Here is a 20,858-nt window from a genome sequence, read left to right on the forward strand (position 1 = left end):
TTAGATCCTTATATGGATTTTCGTTTAAGAACCTAATGAATCAAAAAATAAAAGTTTAAGTACCTGAGAAAGTCAAGTAAAAGTTGAGTGACCTAATGAACCACGCCAATGTAGGCCTAGCCTGAATGGTTAAGGCGTCTTTAAGTGCATCAAGAGGTTGTGGGTTCGAACCACGCCTCGGTAACTAACAACTAACATGAGACTCTAAAGAGTTGATTTCCACCTTTAATAAAAAAAACTGATGAACCAAAAAATGAAACTTTAAGGATTTGAGAAAGTCAAATATAAATTGAAGGAGTTGATAAACCAAAAAATGAAAATTTAAGGACCTTAAAATGGGTTTAGTCTTGATTGTTTATAGTATTATAAAGTGTCAGTACTCAGTACTCAGTACTATTTCTTAACTTCTGTTTAGTTATTCTGTGTTTAAAACATATTAAACTATGTTACTAATTGATCCCTATGAGTAGTCATAATAGTTAAATTTTGGTTTGCTGCATTTTTATCTCGAAAAATTTACTGAAAATGTTATTTAAGTTTTAACAATGTTAGTTTTACACCACCTGTTTTATTATATTTGGTGTCATGAAACAATCTCAGCGAGAGAATTTTATTATACGTCTATGTTTCCTTCACTTGGCAATAATAACTTTGGATTTTGAAGAGTGTAGTGATATCAAATTGATTGTTTAAGGCTACTACATTCAAATCAATTATTTTTGAAGTAGCGGGGAGAAAAAATTTCATTGAACAGGTGTTACCGACCGAAGATTACTTTCAATTGGTTCAATTTAAAATTATATTTGAATTTTGCCGGTTCAATTTTAAAAAAATTAAATTTTGGTTTGTGATTTAGATAATCCGGATAATCCACCTATCACAAAGCAATTATTCATATTTTTTATTTTCACAAAATTTTAAGACCACACTTAATATTCTAAATTTTTATAAATTTGTCTTTATTTTTTGTTATATCCTTATTAAATAGTATGACTAATTCACATCTATCTATAATCTATAACTATTCTATAAGTGTGAAGGGGGGAGGACAGGCAAAATTACAATATTAACCTTCAATAATTAAAAATATTACAAAATTAAGTAAATAGTTAAGTATTCGTAAAAATATGTATTTTACATTGGAGGAAAGATTTGGGATTGGATAATGTTTGTTGTTAGTTGATGTCTTCAAGTCTAAAGCAATCTCTTTAAGATAAAAACTTTTCGCTGATTTAATATTGTTAGGTTTAATTTGCTATAAAAGGAGTAATTGCTTATTAAACATGATGTAAGAGTCCAGGAAAAGAAACCAAACTATCTAAAGCTAAGAATTTCATCAAAGGAATTGGGTGCTTCCAATAAGGTATGTATCACATGTATATTAACTCCCTATCATATTATGTTAATTTGGACTGATAATTGAATTGATCTAAGAAGAGTTAATTTTTTTTTTTATTTTTGTGTTTATTGATTTATGTAAAGAAGAAAGGGTATCAATGGTATCAAGGGTGTGAGAGTAATTTTTTAAAACATTATTACATCTTTTTAAAAAACTACATGGTTTAATTAATATTTAATATATTAACAGATCATATAAATATACTAATGTGCTACAGTGTAAATTAAAATGAAAAATTATTAACTAAAAATTAAATTAATCTACTTAATATTTAATATCTGTAACATTATAAATCTAATATTACTAAGAGTTTAATAATAAAAAGAAATAATGATTTATTAAGAGTTTAATTTGAACACAAAATCAAAATATGAATCATACTAGAATTCTGAATTAATCGTAATTATTAATAAAGAGAAAGTTCCATATTGATGTATAATAATGACCTCTATTGAATAGTTTATTAAATAATTACCTCTGTTAAGTAGTGTACACGTTAGTAACTTATACTCCTATTAAAATACGACTAACGCATAATGTTTTATAGTTAAACATCGCAAACTCACAAGAGTTTATAGTTACGGCATTCGGTTGCTAAATTATACTCTCTTAATCAAACACCGTGTCTTACAAATTAGGTGGTTAATTTGTTTGATTAGGCAACAAATGAAGAGTACTATATCAAATATAAAAGTCAAAAAGTAGGGAACACTAACAAAATTAAGTCTATCTATTTCTATGGACTAAATTTTGTATAGTTAAGAATTGTATTGCTATATGTACTCTAATAATTAAGAGTGATGATTTGGTCCTATATATATGTGTCTGTTTTCAAAAAGAATTATTGCACGATCAATTCTATATCTCAAACCTAAGTTTGACAAAGTGTGTATATATATGATCAAGCATATTAATTTGTTCATTCAACTATGTAAACTACTGAAGCATGTCTATTTTGTTTTAATTTATAATCCTAACTAATGAAACAGTGTTTTTGTTTGTTTTAACATAACTTAGTCATTTTTTTCCAGGGATTAAGAAGTCGATGAACTACAAAATTTATAAGTATAATATATGTTAGGCAAAAATACTGAAAACTCCCCCACTTTTGAACTTTTTTTCAATTCCACCACCACCTAAGAGAATTCTCAATTGCACCTTATTTAGGGTTTTCAGTTTTCATCTGTACCCCAAAATAAAAAAAATTGATAATTTAATTAATTTAATGATAAAATTATTAAAACCAACTAAATAGAGGGATTGTATCATTATTTTTTTCCATTTGAAAAAAACAAATAAATTAGTATATGAAGGATTAATTTAAACTTTTTTTTAAATAAAAAGAGGTCATTTTAGTCAATTGGGGTACAGACGAAAACAGAAAACCCTAAATAGGGTGTAATTGAATATTCTCCTACGTGTGGTGCAATTGAAAACCAAATCAAAGGTGGGGTTTTTTTTAAGTATTTTTGCCTATATGTTATATTTTAAGTAATTTTATTTTTTATATTTATTTAATTATTTAGTTGTTCATAAATAAATATTTTAGGTAATATAATATAACTTTAGATTGCAGTTTAATGTATATTTTACCTTATTTTATTTTCGATAAGAGGAATTTAAACACACATATACATCTTTCTATTCAATGATATTTTTGCAACAATTATATATTAAGTGTTCAAATTTGAAAGTCTTAATTATATCTGACTCATGTTAGAAAGTTTTTATTAAATAAACCTCTGAGTGTTTAATTTCAACATAAAAGTTCTAAAAGAAATATGAATAAGTCCTAAAAATTATAGCCATTGTTTATCTCAGCATAAGATTGGAAATTATATATTTTTTAAATAAAAAAACATCCAAATACATAATTATAAATAACGGGTCATATTAATGTCGCTCACGTGTGTAGCACGTGGCGAAAAACTAGTACTATATATAAAAGCACGGATAGGGGGGGACAGGCACTTTTACGTTAATACCCTTAATATTATTTTAATTATTAATATAAATTCCTACAAAATCTCTAATTAATCTCTAAGTAATTTATTTTAATGTCTTTTTATTATTTTAATTTAATTTTTTATTAACTTAATTAATATCTATAATCCTACTTCTAAGCAATATAAATAGTGCACACTTTTATTAAAATTCAAATACTAAAGACTTACGGTTTAATTATAATTATTTATCATACTCCTACTTCTAATGCAATTCCTATATTCATGTGCTTTAAAACCTACCACCAAAAATTCACACTATTACCTCTTGACTTAATTATAATTATAAATTACATTATAGCATCTAATTCTACTTCTAACAAAATCTAAATATTCTCACCAATTATGTTGAAAATCTACTGCTAAAAAAAGTCACCTATACATTTTAAAGTGGAAATAAAATATCAAAAAACATTACACGAACACAGTTTCTATAGCTAGCTACATAAGATGAACAACAATAATAATTGCGTTGCTTAAGAAGTTATTTAATCTTACTAGGAGAGTAAGATCCAAAAGAGAAAAAAAACCTTAGTAGGAGAGTGACTGACGTCAAAACTTTACCAATATCAATAGTTTAAATGATTTCTTTGGTGAATCGATAGCTTAAATGTTAAATTTAATTGACAACTTTATATATATATTTCGACTAAAGATTGTTATTTCCTCTCCATAATTTATGATTAATTCACATAACTAATTAATATATATAATAAAATATCGTCAAACTAATTTAATATTAATTATACATAAAATATATTATTCTGCTTAGTAGAAATTTTTCTTCCTTTTTTATTTATTTTTAAAAGAAATTATTTGATGTTAAGAAATATAAAAACCAATAACAAAAAAAGTATAAAAGAATACAATATGATCTATAATTCAAATTCAAGTAAAAATTAACTATGATAAATACTTAATAATTATATTTAAAGATATTTTAGTTATTATATAAAAATATTAATAATAATTTAATAGTATTAAGTAAAATATTTATTTATCTTAAAAATGATATTAATATTATATGGTAATTATCAAATATCATTTTTAATTTATTATTAATTAAAATTATACTATCATTGTTTTATCACATTACGAGTCACGTGCGTAGCACGTAAAACAATACTAGTCTCTAAAATAATAACATTAAATAATACACGTTTAATAAGATAATATATTATTTTATAGATATGCTATATTTTGGGTATCCAAGCAAGGGACTTGCATAACTAGTTCCACTACGGCAGTTGAATTTATGGCCTTTGCTTCGACAAGCAAAAAAAACGGAATGGTTGAACAATTTTTTATATGAATTTTCTTTGAGGTCAAAATCTATAACACCTATATTTATCCATTGTGATTTGTTTTGTTTTTTTGAAGAGTTGTCCATTGTGATAGTGATGCAACTTTGGCTAAGTCATATAGTCAAGTGGTGTCTTTGAATGTTTCCGAAGGAATACAATACTTAACTCATGTCTCTTCCATGATTGAACGTTGCAAACATTTTTATAAGTTTAGATATCACTGTAAATTTGATTAATCGGTACAAATATGACCAAAATTTAATCTTTTTCAGTTTAAAAAAAAATATTAAAAATTATACTACTTTCTATAGTCTCACAAAGTGCAAGTGTGCAATTTGCATTAATGTCTATTATATTCATTGGAGCAAAAACTAAGAAAGTGACATTATTTTATACAAAAAGCATTGACAATTGATCTTCACTTATTCTTTTGCTTTTGTTCTTGGAAATATCATACAACATTACATGGTGAGTTTGTCAGAACGAAGCTCTCCTTGTCTCAGAGGCTTAAAGTTATGCTTCTAAATAATTGCATACTAATATTTCAACGGGATCCATCAATATCGTAATGTGGGGCTTTGCAAAATTGCAATTATTTTCCGTGGTCATCCTCGTCGATTTGAAACAGTTTCCGGTTTATTTGTCCATCAATAGTGGGTATTTGGATTTATGTTAATAGAGAGAGAGAGATGAGGAGGCTTGTGAAAACGTTAAATTATTTAAGTAAGGCCGCGGGTTCGAATCGTATTCATGTATACAACCGTTTAAAATTTGGGATCAGAGTTTGCCTCTCGTAATAAACCTACACTACTCGGATGAGAATTAGTCTGAATGTATTAGGTTTAAAGATGTCGTCTCATAGTTAAGACTTAATACCTCAAAAAACCTCAACCTTTTAGCCTATTTTCAATCCTACCCTGACGTTGAAAATTGGTCAATTTTACCGTATTTTGTATTTTTGTGTTTCAATTGTACCCTAAAATATTAAATTGATGTTTTTTTCGTTTGGAAAAAATTAAAAAACGTTCTCCGTGTCTAGCATATATTAATTGTATATGTTGAAAATTTATTTAGATCTAGTTAAATTAATTAAAAATTTAAATTAATTTTAATTTGATTATCGTTTTTAGTTAGTTTTTAAAAATAAAAAATTTATTTGTACTTTTTTGAATGGAAATAAATTTAATTTTATCTTTGAACTTAGTTAATTAAATGATTTTATCATTTAAATAAAAAAATTGTGAAAAAATACAAAATTAGGGTACAATTGAAACGAGAAAATACGAAATAAGATAAAATTGACTGGTCTTCAATATCAAAGTAGAATTGAATAGGGGTTAAAAGGTCGGGATTTTTTTGAAATATTAGGCCTTCTGTAAACAATATCATGGACCATGCACCAAAAACATCATATCATTTATTTAGGGCAACTACAGGGGCTAGGTATAGTTTAGTATCTTAGGTGCATGTTGGATAGTGAGAGAACATAAAAGGGCTTTTTACACAATCAACCAACATTGGCTAAATCTTTACTTTTATACGGGTCATATTTTCAGCTATCTAAACTACCATGTGCGGACACAATTCTTACTTTTATACGGATTGTATATATTCAACTCTAATAATAGAGACATCATAATTTCACTTTTTTTCTCTCTCCTCATTATTCAATTCTCTCTTCCTCTCAACTCAATTTTCTCTCTCTTCACTCATGTTTCTTTCTTTCACTCTCAGGTCACCTCTTTTTTACCGTTCTCCGCCGTCTTCCGCTGAGTCGTCCTCTATTCCTCCGCTCCTCCGTCATCGTTCTCATCATCGTCTTCTTCGTCATCTTCGCCAACAATATCATCTCCTCTACTCGTCGTCGTCATCTATTTGATTCCAGATCTACAATTTATTCATTATTCTTCTTCTTCTTTTTTATTTTCAGATCTACAATTTTTTACTGTTTTTTCACGATAAAACATGTATACAGATTATATTTAAAGAATATAACGCTGATTTCATGTTATGTAAAATAAATTTATAATTATATGGAATAATTTTTTGTTATTTCTTCATTTTGTTTTTGTGTTTGGTTGTATTTTTGTGTTTATTTATTCTGCAGCTCGTTTTTTTTTATAATGGTTGATTACTAAATTATTATAATGTTACAGTGTTGTTGATTTGTTATTGATTTTGTGTTGATAATCAGTTGGTATTACTTGATTTTAACATCGGAAAAAAAAATTAATTTTTTTTGGCAAATTAGATAACTTTATCCGCAAAATAAACTAAATAAAATAAAATTTAATAGAAACTAGATAATTATATGTTAGCACTATCATGTTGACATGTTGTTGATTTCTTGTTGATATTTTATCGATTGTCATAATTTTTCAAAAAGTTATGTTTTATTTTATTCCTTATGTTGATTCGTTGTTGATTTATTGTTGACATTATTTTGATATGTATTTCAACTTTTTTTGATTTTCAATTTTATGTTGACATGTTGTTGATATACTGTTGATAACATGTTGATTTTTCAATCATTGAAAGAAAAATAAAGTTAGTCTTAAATTGATGTATTAATGAACTATTGATATGTTTTTGATAATATGTTGATTGTTTTTGACTTAAATCAATCAATGTTCTCATTTTACAAACATCTTGACTAAATTAGCATTAATTGTTGATTCTTTGTTGATTTATTGTTGACATTATGTTGATAAGTATTTTAACTTTTTTTGATTTTCAATTTTATGTTGACATGTTGTTGATATACTGTTGATAACATGTTGATTTTTCAATCATTAAAAGAAAAGCAAATTTAGTCTTAAATTGCTGTATTGATGAGTTGTTGACATATTTTTGATAATATGTTGATTGTTTTTGGCTTAAATCAATCAATGTTCTCATTTTACAAACATCTTGACTATATTAGCATTAATTGTTGATATCATGTTGACATTATGTTGATAACTTGTTAATATGATAGTAGTAATTCTACTAAAGAACAATAAAGGTACAAAATATTTAAAATAAATGAATCAGATAAAGATGTTAGCAGAGTAAGTAATCAAAACAATATGAAAAAACAACAACAATAATTCAAATGAAAAAATAAAATTATTCTTACATATAAAAATAAAAAAATATTAAATATACACCAGCACAACAGTTCACAAATTAAAGAAATCTATTTTAAAATATATTTTTTCCTCAATTCTCTTTGCAGCTGCACAGTTTCTTCAAAATCACTTGTATAATTGTTTTGCATTGCACCTCTCATACCTAACTAAATTTCGACAAAGACTGTTATGATACAGTTTCATTTCATCCAACGAAAGTTTATTTCACAGACAATATTATCTTATTTGTCAATGTTAAAATAAAAAGAATCAGTAGATATCAACATAATATCAACATAATGTCAACATAAAATCAACAACACTGTAACATTACAATAATTCAGCAATCAATCATCATCAACAAATCATTCTGCAGAATAAAAAAACGCAGAAATACAACAAAACACAAAAAAATGCAGAAATAACAGAATTTTATTATATAAAATCACAAAATTATTCTATATAACATGAAATAAGTATTAGATTCTTTAAAGATACTCTTTATACATGTTTAATGGTGAATCAACAGTAAAAGATAAACAAATTACAGATCTGAAAATAAAAAAAAGAACAAAAAATTTCAGATCTAAAATTAAAAAGATAAAAAAAAGATGGTGCGGCGAGACAAAGACGGAACGATGGAGGCGAAACGGCAGAGACGCAACAGTGGAGGCGGAACGGCGGAAGCGAAGGAGTAGAAATCGTGAATTTTTTTTCACAACTCAAAAGAATTTACTGTTATATAAACAAGAACAGTTGAGATAATGATGAAATAGAGATGAAAATGAGAGAAGTAAGAGGAGTCGTGCAGTAATGGAGATAATGCACAGCAAAATCGTGGAGAAGAGAAGCGAAAATGGCGGAGAAGAATGAAGAAACCGCCAATTGAGAAGGAAAATAAGAAAACGGTAAAAAAGAAAGAAATCCAAAAAAAAAGGTTAGGTTTCATAAAATTGATGGTGTGAAAAGTAAAGATATGGATTGGACCGTATAAAAGTAAAGTTTTGCCCAAATCCTGTATTTTATATAAAAAGCCCAACATAAAATGCTCACTAGATTCTTTTGGGAGTCTGTTAGGGGCCCAAAGAAATTGCTCTGCTGGTTGGCGGTAGTTCATATTGAAAATATCTTTTTACAAAATTATTAATTTTTAGATATTGCTTTTGTAAATAAAAATATTAACTAAGTAATTTAAAAAAAAATCAATTTAAACGAAAGCATTTCTAGTTGGTCAAATGTTGTAAAAAAGCCAAACCTTGTACAAAAATTTCATAAAAGTCCTGACCTTTCAATTTTGTCGATATTGGCCAAAAACTGATTATTTGGTTTCACAAAAGTCCCGACCTTTTAATTTTGTCGATTTTGGCCAAAAATGGATTATTTGGTTTCACAAATGTCCTGACCTTTTAATATTTGACATGCCACATAGACGCCACATAGGCGTCACATAGGCAAATTGAAATCAAATTGAGAGTTGGCCACAATTGAAACCAAATAATTTGTTTTTGGCCAAAATCGATAAAATTGAAAGGTCAGGACTTTTGTGAAACTTTTATAAAAGGTTTGGCCTTTTTACAACATTTGGCCTTTCTAGTTTTACTAACTTTTAAAGTAGAATATTAAGTGTCATTTGATAAAATAAATTCCTTTAAATATCTTATATCCCATATTTTGGATCTAAACTCTTAACAATAGACTCTAATTTCAAAACCATAAACTCTAATCACTACAAAAAAATTCAAATAATTTGTCCACACGTCATTCAAAAATAAAGCAAATGATATTTCACCATAATATTAAAATGATGACAGAAATGTAATGAAATTAATTGAAGTTTTCAAATATTTTAATGGTGGGGTGAAAAATTATTAGCTTTGTCCACGGAAAACATGGTGGACAAAGTTTATATAAAAATTTCTCTATATATATAAATTATAAATGCCATTAAATATTTAAAGAAATGCAAATAGTAACAAAAAGAGATTTTAAAAGCTATTACGTAAATAGGAGGGGGTGGGGGGGAATTGCTGAACAAATTTTAAGAAAAGAAAGTTTCCCACCATTCATTTGGTGGCGACGAGCTTTCTGAATTAGTTATCTATATAACGAAAATTAATACATTGAAAGCACCATATGAACAGTAAACATACCATTTGCATCAAAATTAGAGTAGAAGTAACTTTAATTGCAAGGCTCGCTGTCTATTATCCTTCAAAAAGAAAATTAAAATAAAATCAAACATTGAAAATATGAAGCTGACTGCGAAATGCTAAAGGAACACCTTCGTATCGATTTCTGTAGAATAAAGGAGCTTCAATTAGCTATCTACTGCTGTCGCCGCCATAACTAAATTGTTGATGTGATAAGAGCAAAGACATTGGTTATCTACCAAATAATTATCTATCTTTTCTGCTGCTGCTCGAGTAAAACAAAAAGACGAAAATGCCAACTTAAGCCGTTGACACGGTGCTGCTATCTTCCTTGTGGTCACCAAAAATACGTTGCCTGAAATCTGAAACCATTAATGGAAGACCCTTCCTGAGGGATATCTTGGGTTCCCAACCAAGTTGGTCCTTTGCCTTTGTAATATCAGGTTTTCTCTTGTGTGGGTCATCTTCTGTGTTTGGCCTGAACTCAATTTTTGCATTTGGATCAATGGTTTCTTGGACCACCTGAACCACCACATAGCCATAAATGTTTCCGTATGTCACAAACTCAGAAACCACAGAACCAACAGAGTTAAATTTAACTGCAGAAGTTCTAACCGAGGACAGTCAGGATTTCACATTTAAAAATCCCTCATAATTACAGTATCAGCATTTTTGAAATGTTATTCTAAAGCTAAACTAGTGTAAAAAGGCAATATGGTAAACCAAGAATAGTTGTTTGTTTAAAGAACCAAGAAAACAAGCTATGAAAAAAATAGAATTTTAACTGCAAAAGGGTGAAACATACCTGGGCAAGCTCAATCATGGTGAATTCACCAGGATTACCAAGGTTGAAAGGTCCCACGTGTTCACCTTCCATAAGGCGCATCAGACCTTCAACCTGAATTCAAAACAAATATGAGATGAGATAAATGTCGAGCAGCAACAAGTAAAAATTTACCCTGAATAGAGATAAAGAAATGAATCTAATATCGTATGTTTTTAGTACAAAGCAAAGTGCATTCATTTCTACTGTAAAAGGCTCACCCAGAATAACCATTTATCTTTCGAAAAATAATATAATAACTGAAATTATAACTAAATACACAAGGGTACACGAGTATGAACAGTAAGCAATATGATACGGAGCAATCTATACAATTTCTACAGCTACCCCACTGCCACTGCTAATACAGAGGAAGTTGGGAATTTTAAATGGCTCATGACATGTGGTCTCCAATTCTTTGCTTAAAAGTTACAGCAGGAAAACATAAGATGCAAATGGGGAAGCCAAAACATTTTCAATTGAAACATTTCACTGCGGCACGTGCTAGTAGACAGAGTTTGTGAAAAGTATCATGCATTATCACAAAGGGGATATGCTATAGATGAACAAGAAAACAAAGCAATGAAGGATATCAAATGCAAAATTTCCACTCTTATCTTATGAAAAAATTTACTAAAAAGCAATACTGAAAATGATGATCCTAAGATTAAAAAGGAGATTTACCAAATCAGAAACAAATTGGAAACTTCTTGTCTGCTTCCCATCACCATAAACAGTCAAAGGTTCCTTCCTCAGTGCCTGCAATCAATGTCCATTAGTTTCGTTAATCACTAATTATTATAAACATACATATATATAATATATGTATAAGTATAAGTAAAAAAACTAAAACCCACCTGAGCAACAAAGTTACTAACGACACGGCCGTCGTCAATGCACATACGGGGCCCATAAGTGTTGAAAATTCTAGCAATTCTTACCTGTAAAAAAGCAAAAGAAAAAGGACAAAAATGAAACTTTAGGATAATTTAATTGAAGTTTTCAGTTACCCATAAGCAATTTCAGGGATTAAGCTGTAAAGTTAATTAAATATACGGACCTCAACACCTGCTCCTCTGTGATAATCCATTGTCAATGTCTCAGCTGTCCTTTTTCCCTCATCGTAGCAACTTCGGACACCTGTCACATTTTCAAAAGAAAAGGCCCAAATCCTTAATTATTTTGTCAAATAGATCCAACGCACATTCACAAATCAACCCCCTCTTTTCACACAGATTACCACTCTGCCCCCCAAACTTTTCATGCCACATTCGAACCGCCAGAAATTTGACCCGCCAATCACGCGTCTTATTTGACCGCACAACCCGCCCTCGGATCTACACCTCAACGCTTGTCAAAAATCGAAATACTAAAACGACAAAGTTTGCAACAAACGACAAAAAAAACATAGACAAAAACAGAACACCGCATGTCTCTCGGGTAAAGTGCACGTTAGCCACACACCTAACGTACTGCTAGCGTGTACACTCCGGTCACCGGAAAATAATTTATAATGAAAAAATGAAACGATATTAAAAATGGACGCACATACCGATTGGATTAACGTTGCCCCAGTAGGTCTCGACCTGAGGATGCTGTAACGGATCACCGTAAACCTCACTGGTACTGGTCAGCAAGAATTTAGCACCGACTCGTTTAGCTAACCCTAACATATTCAAAGTCCCTACCACATTGGTTTTAATGGTTTTGACCGGGTTAAACTTATAATGAACCGGCGATGCAGGGCAAGCCAAGTGATAGATCTGGTCAACCTCCAGTAATAGCGGCTCAACGACGTCGTGTCGGATTAGCTCGAATCTCGGGTTTTTAAAATGGTGCATCACGTTCTCTTTTCTTCCGGTGAAAAAATTATCCACTACTATCACACTGTCGCCTCGTTCAATCAACCGGTCCACTAAATGCGACCCGACGAACCCCGCCCCGCCCGTTACCACGATTCTTAACCCTTTCCGTTTTAATCCCAACGGAATCTTGCCGCCTGAATTCATTGACCCGGTCAATAATGGCTCGTAATATTTTTGTCTAGCTGGCACTGAATCGAAATACGAGATCGCATCGTGGCGTTCGTAGCTGGCGTATGGTAGTGCAGCACCTGGTGATGACGTTGAAGGGATGACGGTGAAGAAAAGCGTAGCGATAGCAATGCCGACGAGGACAAACACGAGACGCTGCTCCCGGAGCACGTAGTTGATCGGACGGGGGACGGACAGCCACCGTTTCGATGGTTTTGGTGAGTAATTGTCAGCCGTGTGATGTGCCTCGTCATCGTGGCCTCTGAATATTAATTCCGACGCCATTAAAACTCAAATTTTTGCACTCAAAAATTTATCAGATCAAGATTCTTGTTTTTATGAATTTTTGTGGATTGTAATTTTTTTGTTTGTGAGATGGACTCGCTCGCCCGTAAGAACAGAGGGTCACCGGATACGGGCTAGTTGCGGTTTAGGTGAGAGGTGGCAATTTCGATTTGTATTTAAAAGGAATTGGACTGTGAAAAAAGGTTTCGTTTTAGTTGTTAATTACGGAAATGCCATATTTTTGTTTTTTGTTTTGCTTCTTTGTTTCGAAGAGTAAATGATTGTCATTAGGTGGGATTCGAATATGTGGCAACTAATGAGGTTTATTTAAATGGTTAACCACAAAACTGCCAAAATAAATACGCTCTAATTTTAGAAATAAGTTTTAATTTAAGAAATTAGAATTTTAAAAATAAATTTTACCTACCAAAAATACATTTTAAATACGTATTTTTGTGTTCAGTTTAATAATTGACATATTTTATTTTAATATATTCTATTTAAGAATTCAAATCATATATTTAATGTTATTTTATATAGAATTTCCTCGTTTATATTTTTTAATTCGTGATTATAATTTTAAATATAATTTTGTAAGACTATAAAATTAAATGGAATAAAAACAATATTGATGAACTTTTAGAAAATTTATGTGAAAAGTGGGACGAGAGAAATATTAGATATTTTGGTATATGTTCATGAGATTTTCTGAATAAATCTCAACTTGTAGATATTTTAAATATATATCGAGAAATTTTTAGGTAGACTCAGTTCACCACGTCATCCGTGGACTAACCCTATCACATAATGACACGTCATTAAAATGATGGCAATCTTGTAATATTACTATTTAAAGTGTAAATAAGTAATAAACGAATTTACAAGATTGCCTTCATTTTAATGACGTGTCATTATATGATAGGTTTAGTCCACGGATGACGTGGTAGACTCAGTCTACATAAGAATTTCTCATATGGATGGTATGTTACTTTAGTATGAAATATAAAACAATGATATTTTTAAATATTAAAAATATAGACTCTAGATTTTAGATTATTTTTATAATTTAAAAATTACCATACTAAAATGTCATTTCAACAAAACTTTGTGCTGGATTAACATTGCGATTTGCAAATTGCAATTGTATTATTTTCTCTCTCGGTTGGCGAATTTGACTTTTCATTTTAATTTTCATAATTTTTATAATTATATACTTTCACTTGGTCAAACCACAATTACTGAAATGTGGGCCTAAGGGCGATATAGGAACACATGTTAGCTTCTGAGGACCAACCTCGTCTCTTACTAAGAAATGCATATATTCAAATTTTTCTACTGTGTTAAGTTTAATTTAGGCATTTATTATTTGAAATATCAACTCTTCGATCTTGGGGTTTAATGAATTAGATAGGAGTAAATTCACTTACCATTCAAAAGAATTTAGAAAAAAGTTAGGGCTATAATTTTTAAACATTAATTTAAATAAAATTAGGGGTGCCGCGGTATATAAATTTGGCAAATTCAGATTTAGGCTTAACCGATTTGTGTCAAAAATATGTTTTTATGACATAAAATAACTTGATCATTTCACGGGTTGATTCGCGAGTGCATCTAATTTATGTGTAAACTATGATATTTATAATAATATACAAATGCAATAATTTCATAAAATGAATTATTAAATTAATTAAATATAATTCTATTAATATATAAATTATATTAAAATTCTATAATATGAGTAATAATTGATAAAATTTGAGGTTAATATTATATTTATACGGTTTAAATATTTTTTTAAATATTAAGTGGATTGCGTTAGTCGTGTAACTATGTTAATCGTTGCCCGTTTATCTGAACGTGTTAATCTTGTTGTGTCGTGTCACTCGTTTAAATTCGTGTCGCGTTAGAGTTGAAGCTTTTGACACGTTTAGTTATTCGTGACCCTAATCGTATCCACGAAGTAAGTCGGCACGACACGAACACTACCCTCCAAGCCATTTTACACCCCTAAATAAAATGTTTTCTTCACTATTAATAAATTTCAATTTCATGTAGAATATATTTACTGCTCAAGTGTCACGATCCAAATTCTTGACCTGTAACCGGCGCTAGTGAATAAGGGTTATAGTTCCGAAACCTGTATCACACATGAGAAACATCTATTTTAAAAAAAAACAAAAAAAAACTATAACTATATCAGTTTTCACCATATATATTATTTCACACATCGCAGAACTTTCATATTAACACATGCATTTCATAGTAAAAATATATATTAAAATTATATAAATGCACCATCTGTAGAATCACATATATACAAAACATTAATCTAGTTTACTACAACAGCTTTAGAGTTTTAAAATTATTTTACATATGTTATCTAAACAAGACTTCTAGAGATATAAAATAAGGAAGTCCGCTTCAGCAAAACCTTTACAATTCTGTAAAACTATTGGGAAACAACGGGTCAGATATAATTTGAGTGAGTTCATATAAATTACTAAGAACATTAATAAAAAAACAGAAATTGCATTATATAAACATTCTATGCATATGCAACCAATTACAAAATCGAATGATACCCTAGTCAAATATGAACATCGTTCCCTTTCATACTGAATATTCTTTCATAAATCATTTTATTCAAGAGGGTGCAATCATGAGAAAATATGGCTTAACCGAGTTAACCGTTGTTCGACTCTTAATCCTAATTTGTGAGTTCCGGGAAATTATTGCTCAACCGAGTTCCCACCAAATCTTACCTTAGTTACCAAAGAGTTTTAATGAAAACTCTGAGAATACAACATGCACACCGATGAATTTGATGATTCCACTAATAATCTATCAATTCTCAATCACCATGTATGATATTATGATCAAACCTAGGTTAATTTGTTGTTTTAGTATAGAAATGGGGTTTAGATCAAGATCATAGGATTTAGGTTTTCTCTGAGACGAAGGAAATGAACTTCGGTTTAACTTTGAACATACATGGTCTATTTATAGACCCTGTCATCGTCCAACATGGTGAGCATTCACACACCCTGTAATATGTGTTCGTGCACACATCTTTGTGTGCGTTTGCACACTTTTTGGTATGTGTTCGGATTTCCATTTATCTAGGTCCCTCTGACAAGATTCTTACATAAATTTTTAAAAATTCTATATCTGTTTCTATTTGGATATAATATCTTAATCCCAACAAATTTTAATTCTAATATAACGCGTTTTAAGTCAAAAATTTGACAATTTACACGTCACACGTTGCAAAACTGACTTCACAAAAATACAGGATATCGCATCCCCCCCCTAAAATAATTTGTCCTTAAATTAAAATATATCTATGTATATTGAGGAAATAGGTATGGATAGGGATTCCAGATATCAAACTCAGTTTTTCACATTCATTGCGCTGTTGGGTGATTTTTCCAAAGAACCTTAACCATTGAAATCTCTTTGGTCCGAAAGTTTATAATTTGTGTATCCACTATTTCCACTAGTTCTTTATAGGAAAATTATTCATTCACTTTTATGCTCTGAGATTGAATGACATGTGAAGGGTCTGAAATATACTTTCACAACATCGAGATATGGAATACTTGATGTATTTGACATATATCTGGTGGCAGAGCTGGCTTATAAGTTATAGCTCCCACCTGTTCCACTATCTCGTATGGCCGCACATATCTTTGAGTCAACTTTTTCTTTTTTTCTAAAGCGTATAATGCCCTTCATTAGTGAACCTGAAAGAACAAGAACACAGAAAGTCAGACGAAATACCGGTGGAGGTCACCGGTAATTCGCTCCGACGATCTAGTCAGTATTTACTTGGAGAAGAAGAAAGAAGAAGAGAAAAGAAGAGAAAAGAGTGTAGAGTGAGAAAAAAGAGATACCTTTTAGGGTTTGTCATAAGGTGGTATATATAGTTTTGTCTAGTACGTGTGTCCCGCAGTAGATCCCTGCTCTTTTTGGTCCCCACAGAATCGGTTAGCTGATGTGGCACGTCCTCGTAATGTTTCGTTTATCGAGTAAGATATGCGGCGCATGGACTTGTCTGCGTGTCAGATTCTGTTTTTAGAGTTTGTTATTCCGCCAGGTCGGGGGAAAGGATGCACTCTGATCCGCCTTGACGTAAGTTTCGTATACTGTTCCGAGGTAATCCTGTCATATTTTATGTCTCGCCACGTCCTTTATTCCTAGCAGGTCGGTTTCAATGTTTGTTTGGCGCTTGGGTTCCTATATTTGCTTAACCGAGTGAGGTGTGATGTGTGTGAGGCTGTTTCACCGCCTTCGTGTTATTGGTCCCGTTATCACTAGTCCCCCCCTAATAAGTCGGGCATTCATGTCCGTGGTTGGTGACTTGGTCCGCCGGATTGATTATTCGTTTGAGACGTGATTTGAACTCTTTTGTCCGGTGACGTGTTCCTGTACATATTGTCAGGGGGTACGTCGCTTCACTTGTCCTTTTTTCTGGCGAGGTTTTGTTTTGTTGTGACAGCTGTAGGTGACGTGTATAAAACTCGTTTATCCCGACGTGATTTTGGCTTGGATGGCTGCCACTTGTCTTCTTTTATTTTTGAAAATTTCATGTTTTGACATAAAACTCTTCAGTTTCCCTCCCTTTTCAGTTACTTTCCGTTTTTGTGTGTGTTTAATTTTTCATTAACTGCCTATCTCCTCGTCTTCTTTCCTACATTGGTCCTTTAGTAACACAACCCTTACTTCTACAATATTTTCCATTTTCTTTGCTCATCTGATCCTCTCTCTTTGTTTGATTTGCTTTTTGTGCTCGTGCCTCCTCGTTGCCAGTGATCGTTTCTGTAAGACTGCTGCTCTTCGTGGATTTGCTGCTGCTTTTACAAGTGAGTTTCTTCCTTCCTCTTTTTCGTTTTCTGTTTATCGTAGTTCTAGTTTGCTTTTTCTTTTCTGTTTGTGGCGTATTGAGAATTTATTCTAGATGTTGCATGTTTGGTGTGTTTGATGTTTAGGATTCCTAGGGGAAATTTAGTATGGGTTTTTGAGGGTTTGTGGTTAGTGATTTTCTGGGAAAACTGGGTTTTGGGTGTTCCTCGTGTTCTTCGTGTTCTTCGTGTTCATCTTTTAGGAAAAAGCTTACGTTTATTTTTCTTTTCTTTTATTTTTGATCTATTAAGGCTAAGAATTTCCTCCCAAGATCTGTTTGTGATATCTCGGTATCCGTCTTTACTTTAGGCTTTTAATCTCTCTAGGTATGTCGAGCGAACATGATGAACACGAAGGACAGGGGTATACCGACATATTCGGAAGTGGGTCGGAAGAGGCGGATTTAGACTTCTCGTTTGAGAAGGAAGATAGGCCTTTGAAACGCCTTCGGCGGGGCGGTGGCGAGGCCGATATCTCAGCCGAGCCTGAAGACTCGGTTGTCTTAGTTCGGAACAAGAAATCTAAGCCTACTGTGGTGCCACTGGGGCCTGAGGAGAATCTAACAGAAAATGTGGTCGGAACGTCTCGGAAAGGGAAGGAAAAGGTCTGCGCTCCGGCCGAGAAAACGAAAAAGGACGAAGAAGAATCCCTGGTTCCTTCTCGCTGCGTCGATGCTTATTTGGCTAAGGTCAAGCGTCTTTTCGACATTAATGAGCCATACACCCTTTCTCTGGTTCCGGAGGGCGAGTTAGCTAATGTAACCACGGCTTCGGATACCATTACCCTCTTTACCGAACATCTCCAGTCCGAGATTCGTTTCCCCTTAGATCCCCTGTACGAGCAGCTGAGCCAAACGTATAGAGTCCCTCTCGCCCAGCTTCATCCTAATGCCCTTAGACATTTTACCTGTTTCTTAGTTCGGTGCAGGGCCCACAGCATTGTTCCGAGCGTTCGGCTATTTGCGTGTTTGTACAGTATGACCTTAGTGGACAATCAGCACTTCGCTCACTTCCGGTTTCGTCCTTCTCGGAGTGGTTTTATTGAGAAGGCGGTGCTGGGAATGCAAGATTCGTTAAAGCATTGGCGTGAAGATTTTTTCCGAGTTACCAGATCGGACCAGAAGAATTTCGAGTCGTGTAAGCTGTGGGTTAATAAACCCCAGGCTTTAGATAAATCCTTTTTCACCCCGGGCGACCTAGAGTACGCTAGTATAGATGTCCTACATAAGGCTAACTTAGCCAGGGGTATACCTCACGCCAATCATCTCTTCCCCAAGTTACCTCTTAAATTCTGGGCTAAGGACCAGAAGACAATTGTTGCTGATGGTATCATTTAGACGATTCCTTTCCTTTCTTTTTATAATTTGTTTTTTGTTGTTTTTGTTTTTTTTTTTTTTTTTTAATCCGAGGTGTTTTTTCGGTGTTTGCAGTGGAGATTGATCCAGCCAAGCTGAAGAAAAGACCCCAGAGGAAGAAAAAGATTAACCCTGTTCCTGCCAAAGGAACAGATGCTGGAGGGGCTGGTGAGGTCGCCCCCGTTCCCCCACTATTACCCCAAGAAACAGTTGCTGGCGGGGTGCCTCGGGTAGAGGTGGGAGTGCGTAGCCCGGTTCGCGTTTCGAACGACGATTCGCAAGGTCGGGACTTTGTTCCCCCGGAACAGCGAAATCTGCCTGACAAAGTGTCTCATTCTGATGAGGCTAATCAGCCGCTTCGGGCTCCGGTCAGGGAGATGCTGGAAGTGATCGATCTGGACCTGACAACAGTTGTGACTGACCGAGCTGGTAAACGGAAGAGAAATGATGCTGGTGGGGAGACTTCGAGCTCCTCCGGACTCCCGGTCATCACTCCTACTAAATTTTTTGACTGGATGACCTTGTGCTGTTTGAAGAATCAGCTTCCGGTGACCTTGGATACTCTTCCTGTCGCTGGTGAGGTAGCTCGGGTCACTACCTTTCCAGATGATCGGGCCCAGTACCAGCGGACTTCTCCTAGACAATATGGGGATATGATATCCTCTTTTGGTTTGAAGGTATTTCTCTACTCTCCTTTTTTTTTTTTAGTTAATTTTGCCTTCCTTTTTATGAGTTTATTGTTGTATTTATTATTTTCTGTTTTAGGCCGCTCAGATGGGTAATCTGGTGTCTGAGTCGTATGGGAAGTTGTACGACGATTGGGAGGCGGTTTGTGGCCAACTGCAGATCGAGAAGGACCGTCTTGCAGAGGCGAAGAGAGAGTTGGAACTGGAAAGGGATTTGGCCAAGGAACGTGCTATCCGGGCTGAAGAGCTGGAAAAGGAATTGACTTCCCGGGCTGATGAATTGAAGAGCTTAACTGCCGAGGTGGCGACCATCTCTCGCGACCGAGATGCTGCAAAGAAGAATTTTGAAGTCGAGCTGGCAGATCTGACGAAACGGAATTCCGTTATTGTTGATCAGCAGAAGAAAGATTTGCAGCATCTTCGGAACCAGGTAAAGCTGAACGATGATAATCTGAAAAACCAGCTGGCGAGTCGTGATGAAGAGTGGCGTGCTAAGTTGGTGCAGAAAGAAGAGAAGTTGTATGATGATCTTCGTCAGATCCTCCGGGCTGCGGAGAAGAAGGTAGCTGATGCCGCTCGAGGGCTTGGTGGAGAAGGGGTGGATTTGGCACCGTTTGAGTTGGAGGTGACCGAGCTTATTGCCATGGTTCCCACTCTCCCCCCAGAAGAAGACGAGGAAGACTATATTGTAACTCCCGAGGATAATATGTAAAAGTTTGTTGTTTTTTTTTTTTTTTTTTTTTTGCAAGTTTAGAATGTTTTGTTTTTATCCTAAGTTGGGAACCGAAATGGGATTGATATCCCGGTAC

General features: G+C 32.8%; 1 protein-coding gene across 1 annotated transcript; it reads right to left on the reverse strand.

Moving 5' to 3' along the window:
• Window positions 1-9,950: 9,950 nt before the first annotated feature.
• Window positions 9,951-13,374, reverse strand: LOC126687060 (UDP-glucuronic acid decarboxylase 2-like). The gene is made up of 6 exons (XM_050381418.2): window positions 12,342-13,374; window positions 11,850-11,929; window positions 11,647-11,730; window positions 11,474-11,548; window positions 10,772-10,864; window positions 9,951-10,488 (listed from the first exon to the last, which is right to left on the reverse strand). Exons 1-6 carry the CDS (start codon window positions 13,105-13,107, stop codon window positions 10,267-10,269), a joined length of 1,320 nt encoding a protein of 439 aa, XP_050237375.1. The 5' UTR covers window positions 13,108-13,374; the 3' UTR covers window positions 9,951-10,266.
• Between the last annotated feature and the right edge of the window lie 7,484 nt (window positions 13,375-20,858).

The sequence above is a fragment of the Mercurialis annua genome, linkage group LG6 (genome assembly GCF_937616625.2).
Source record: "Mercurialis annua linkage group LG6, ddMerAnnu1.2, whole genome shotgun sequence".
Lineage (NCBI taxonomy): Eukaryota > Viridiplantae > Streptophyta > Magnoliopsida > Malpighiales > Euphorbiaceae > Mercurialis > Mercurialis annua.